The sequence below is a fragment of the Drosophila sulfurigaster genome, chromosome 3, assembly GCF_023558435.1.
Source record: "Drosophila sulfurigaster albostrigata strain 15112-1811.04 chromosome 3, ASM2355843v2, whole genome shotgun sequence".
Lineage (NCBI taxonomy): Eukaryota > Metazoa > Arthropoda > Insecta > Diptera > Drosophilidae > Drosophila > Drosophila sulfurigaster.
In genome coordinates, this window is record NC_084883.1 from 16089273 (window position 1) to 16095171 (window position 5899).

At 44.2% G+C, this 5899-nt stretch overlaps 1 protein-coding gene across 3 annotated transcripts; it reads right to left on the minus strand.

The window, feature by feature from the left end:
* Positions 1–1917: 1917 nt before the first annotated feature.
* On the minus strand, positions 1918–5663 carry LOC133841679 (trehalase). Of its 3 annotated transcripts, none has more exons than XM_062274326.1 (4): positions 5503–5663; positions 3979–5440; positions 2800–3393; positions 1918–2733 (listed from the first exon to the last, which is right to left on the minus strand). In XM_062274326.1, exons 1-4 carry the CDS (start codon positions 5556–5558, stop codon positions 2185–2187), a joined length of 2661 nt encoding a protein of 886 aa, XP_062130310.1. In that variant the 5' UTR covers positions 5559–5663; the 3' UTR covers positions 1918–2184. The 3 variants fall into 3 exon arrangements, with proteins under 3 accessions (XP_062130310.1, XP_062130309.1, XP_062130308.1); XM_062274325.1 differs by having other exon boundaries at positions 2770–3393; positions 5503–5662; XM_062274324.1 differs by having other exon boundaries at positions 1918–3393; positions 5503–5662.
* Between the last annotated feature and the right edge of the window lie 236 nt (positions 5664–5899).

Consider the following 5899-nt stretch of genomic DNA (forward strand, 5'->3'; position numbering starts at 1 on the left):
GAACGTGTGTGTGTATGTGTTTGGGTGTGTATGTGTGTGTGTTTGCTACTCTGCCATATGCAGGCATGCCGACCATGAAATTATGTGCACATATTTCATCATCAAGTGTGCAGCAACAACAGCAGCAGTTTGTACGTTTATCATTCGACTGCGGTTGCTCTCACGCGTTTGTCCCTCATCTATTCTCGGTCTTGGTTACGGCCATGGCTACGAGTGCGGTTACGAGTGTTGGTTACGAGTTGCGAGTTACGGGCTTCGATTTCATGCCGAGCTCAACTATGACCGACCAACCGATGGATGGATGGATGGCTGACACATTCGCTGACAAATGACCGAATGGGGATAATTGGATAAAAAGTGCATTAAATGTTCGTTTGGCACAACGGGGCGTATGAACTTTTCATTTCGCATTCAGTTGGAAAATTCAATCAAATTAGCAGAAAAGTGCACAAAACCCACAACTACAACTGCGATACGTTCATTTGTAACAAGTATTTATGCATGTGCAGCGACTAATAACATGCAATTGGCAAATGGCGAGTTTCATTGCCAAAAATATTTCATGGCTGACTACTTATCGCTTAATCACATCAGTGCCATCCCATCGCATCGGAACATCGAAGCGTCGACCAGTGTTTTGGGGGGGGGGGCCATAAAACATTTAGCAACATGAAACTGTTACTTTTACTGTTACAACCGCTACTCTCACTTTCCCGCCAGACATCAAAGCCAATCAAAACGGCATTTCAATAATATCAGAACGCTACAATCGCATCAGCAAAAAGGGGGGAGACAGGGAAAACTCCCCCAACCACATACCACCCCACACACACACATATAGAGCACACACACACATATAGTCGAGAGACAAGCGAACAAATGTTGTAATGTGGCACGCGTGTTTTTGGTTGTGGCAACATGAGCAGAGGGTGGCACATAAACGATTTGTTCGCAAATATCAGCAGCAAGAGCTCACTCCCATACACACACACACATACACACACACATACACACAGAGCCACACACACACAATGGCATGGTGGGTGTGGAAATTGTGTCAAACGAGACTTTCGCTTTTCAACAAATGTGTCCTTGTCCAAATGCTTCGAGATATTACTACATGTCCATATACATTTGTATGTCTTTCTCTCTCCCTCTCTCTCTCTCTCTTTCGCTCTTTCTCTCATCCTCTTGGCCATAACATAAAGATATTGACAGCTACATAAAGATAACCATAGAGAGCAATGAAATGGAGTGAGCCAAGTGAATGTGATTTCAGAGGAAGAAATTATCAAATTTAATGTGATTTTTGTGCATCATTTCGGGTTGTATGTTAAATGAAATTCTTTTATTTTGAACTGATAGCAAATGCAATTTATTTTCTTAAACCTTTATATTCTTTTGTATTGGCCGCGATATGAAGAGACTTAGGGACTAGACTAAATGAAGAAGGAAATTATCAAATTTTCGTTGCAATTGCATACTACAAATTTTGAATATGACTCTACCGTAAACCTTTCTACTTCTGACCTAGCCTTAACGTACTTAATTCTTACAGCTAAATAATGATAGTCAGCCATCGAATACAGTAGTAGTAAATACCATTAAAAGAAAAGGAAATAATCAACAAGTGGTTGTGATTTTATACAAATAAAAAATAAATAAATGTTAATTATTGATTTCAGTAAACTCTGTATACTCCTTATATATATCTACTTTCTTCTCCTCTTTCATTCTCTTGTACTTTGTTATATTCTATTTATTCACGCAGTTGATTAGTAATAGTCGCTAAAGGCCATTCCAAATTTCTGCCTGTGATTCATCTATTTATATTTTCAATTTTCCCACATCTTTCTTAATACTTGCAGCTAGTGATTAGTGATACATAGTATGCAGTAAAAAGAGTTTTATCAAGTATTTTGATTTCTGAATGTAATTATTTTATTTTAACTGATAGTAAATTCAATTGTGTTCGTAATTTTTATATCTTTAACTTATTTACACATGTCTTGACAATAACTTAAAGTTACTTGCAAATGTAGTGGATTAAATTCTAAATTGCATAACCAAAAATGATCAAATTTGTTGAGAGTTTTGTGCAGTATTTCCTGAAATTTCGAAAATGAGAACTATTAAATTTTGATTTGACTGAAAAATGCGTTCAGCTGTGGCTCCACAATTGACTTAATTGCATTCCTTTTGGTTTTCCGCCAGCGCATCCGCTTTAGCGCGACAGCACATGCAGTGGTCGTCATCGTCGTTGTTCGCCTCCTGCGGCTTCGCATCGAAGCAATTTCCCGTCGTGGAATCGGCCAGCGGAAAGACCTTCCTCAGCATGGGATTAGGTGGAGCTGGACCAACACTACATTCGGCCGCAACTGATGGACACTCGCCACAATCCTGTCCATCCTCAGCACTTCTAGCCTGTGCTTCGGCGCCACAATCGTTGACCACTTCAGTATCACAAGGACAAGCTGCAGTTGCTTCCTCTAGCTGAGACGGTGTCAAGTCAAGCAGACAGTCCACATCTTCCATCTCGATCTCAATGGGTTTCGGCTCACTCGCTTTGCAGGGGTCAGCACACTCTGCAGCCGAGGCAAGTGAAAAGATCGGTGGCTTCTCTCGCTTCTCCTGCTTATCGCAGACTTCATGACAAACTGGACAAATAGCAATCGATGCTCTAGGGTCTGCTGTGGCTGTGGCCACATTAACTGTGGACGTTGGACACTGTGCCTGTGGCTGGGGCTGTGCTTTTGGTGGGCACTGTGCCTGTGGCTGTGCTTTTGGTGGGCACTGTGCCTGTGGCTGTGCTTTTGGTGGACACTGTGCCTGTGGCTGTGCTTTTGGTGGACACGGTGTCTGTGGCGGTGTTTGTGGTGGGCACGGTGTCTGTGCTTTGGCAACTGGATCTGGTTTAATAGGTTCTTCGCCACACTGACATTCTTGTTCGCTTGTTGCGAAGCTCTCAATAAGCGCGGGCTCCTCTTCCTCCTCATAGACCGTGCGGCAACACATCACCGAACAACCTGTCTCAGTCTCCTGTGCATTTGCCGCGTTGCCAGCATTTCCGGTGTTGCCATTATTTCCGGTGTTGCCACCATTTCCGTTGCATTCCGCATTTATTGGCGCCGCACAAGCAACTTGCGATTTCTCTAGCTTTTGCGCCAAATAGGCTTCGCTTGTTATGGGGCACTCTTCATCTACAATCGGCTTGCCAGTTGACTTATCATCGTCTTCAGGACACACGCAACCTGCAGCATCAGCTGGATCCTTCGCTGTCAATTCCTGGCCATACTTGGCCAGTAGCTCGATGAGCACTCCATTTGTCCAGCCAAATCCGGTCTGATTGACGTACTCACCCGAGCCGCCGCTGCCGAATACCTCGCAGTTGTACTGCATAAAAAGGATTATACTTTAGTACGTGCTCAATCAATTTTGATCGGTAAACCAGATCGCTCAATTCGTTCGTTGGATTAAAAACGAACTAAAGATCTAAAGTAAACAACTGAACAAAAATAACGATAAAGCCGCACTTATTCAGTTCATAACCATCGTTTTACTTACTAAACAAGCTCGTTCGTTCATTTTTGAACTAGTGAGCTAAGTCATCAGAGAAGTAGGTCAATTTCAATTTGATCGTTCGAACAAGAACGAACTAAAGATTAAAAGTAAACAACTGAAGAAGAGATAAAGATGGTGATGAAATTATTCAGTTCATTAAGATCATTACATCGTTTACTGAACAAGTTCAATCATCATTTTTGATCAGCAAATTAGGTCGCTCAACAAGTTTGTAGATGAAGTTAACAACCGAGCAAGAAAGAACGTTCAATTTACTCAAGTTCGTTCGTTAATTATGATCAGTAAACTAGGACGTTCGATTCGTAAAGGAGAAAGAACTATAAAGTTGAACTTAATTAGTTCTTTCACTTTTCTCCGTCCGTTCATAAACGATTCATACTATTTGAATCTTCTCACCTTTTCGTACATGAATCCAGTCTTCTTGTAAGCCTCATAGTTCGATCGCACCCATCGATCACGCCAGCGTTGCGACAATTCCTTGGCCTGTGGCGTTCCCAGATTGTTGAGGCCCTCGATCAGCACATGCATCATCGGAGGCCACACATTCGGATAGTCCCATTGTTCACCCGTATTGCTCAGTGTGTGTGGAACGCCACCCGGAAACGAATCTAGCTTATTCTCCTCAATGTAACGCATTAGCGACTCGGTGATCTTGTCAGCATTGTTGATGGGATACGCACGCGCCCAAAGTGGCGACAGATTTGTGGCAACAAAATAATCGCGAGGCACCTTGTTCTTCAGATCGTAATCGAACCAAACGCCACGCTCCTCATTCCACAGCACTGCGGTTATGGCCTTGATTAGATTGCCCGCAATCATGCGATAGTTTTCCGCTCTGTCCGTGTTGCCCATCCACGAGTTGAACTCGGCGAGTGTCTTGCAATTGCGAAACAATATGCAGTTCAGATCAACAGGCACTATCCAGGTGGTCTTGATGTTGGCCAAAGTACCCACATTATTCCCACAGTCGGAGACAAACCAGCGTGAACTAAAGTCCATGCCCGACTCGCAGGCAGCCTTCAGATGCGAATAGTGCTCCTCCTTTTCGGTGTTCGTGGCAAAGCCCGAGGCACTCGCCACATCCTCGCGAAACGATTCGGGTCGTGGTCCATTCGATTTGTCGCGATACTGATACATGGTGCGTCCCTTGACCTGAACCGCATGATTGCTCAGGAAATTATCGATCTCCATCTCGAGTATGGGCAGCACTTGTACCGCATACTTGCGATCATTGGTCATCTCCACATACGACTTCACCATGGGCACCAGCAGCGGTGGCTGCGAGCGACCCCAATAATAGATGCGTCCCCCATTCGGCACAAACTTATACTGCGACACAATGTACAGTAGGTTGTCGATCATACCACGTGCCGTCTGTGCCATGCCATTGTACAGCAGACCACGGACAATCCAATACGTGTCCCAATAGTAGAACTCATTGAAGCGTCCACCAGGCACTATAAACGGATTCGGCACATAGACCAGAGAGTATTGCAATGGATTCGAACGGACGCAGTCTTTGATGTGTCGGCCGAGGCTCTTCCACATCTTGTTCAGCTCCGAAGCAAACTTCTTCAGTTCGGGATCTTTGACTTGGGCCAAGAACGCGGGCTCGCAGCGCCAATCAGGTGGACACCAGGCCTCCAACTCTGTGCCAGGTGGCTCGAAATGATTCTCCACGAAATTGGCTAAATGCTTCACAGAGTTTTCGTTCTTTTTGCAGCTGCAGAAGAGCTGCCAATCGGCCAGAATGCGATCAGGCGAATAGCGACTGACCATATCCACAAAGTATTTCGAATCCTTGAACATATTCGACATTTGTACTGCCCGTAGCAAGGTGCCACAGCAATAGATGGCACTGAGGGGCATGTTACGAGATGCAGTTGCAACAATAGGAAGCGAACGCAGTTAAGGACTTACCCATTGGCACCTGCCAGGTGCACTTCGCCACATTCAGCGCATTTGCGAGCAGACATTTTGTCGACAATTTTAAATGCTAAGTAATGTTTGTGGAGCCTGTGAAACTGAAATTTGATGAGACGAGAAGTTGAAGCAAACTGTGTGAGCAGACAGCTAAATGATAGTTAACTGCTCTCAAAACTTTTTCATTTCGAAAAGCAACTCAAAACGAAGACGTTTGAAGGTGGGAAAGAGCAGGAGAGAGGTGGAGAGAGGTGGAGAGAGAGAGCTGGAGAGATAAATCAAAAGGCAAGCATAACATCCATTATATTGACCATTAAAACAAATTTGTCGACATTTGCCATTAAGAGTCAACAATGCTGCCGCCATAAATCAGCGTAAATAGACAGGAAGCGCC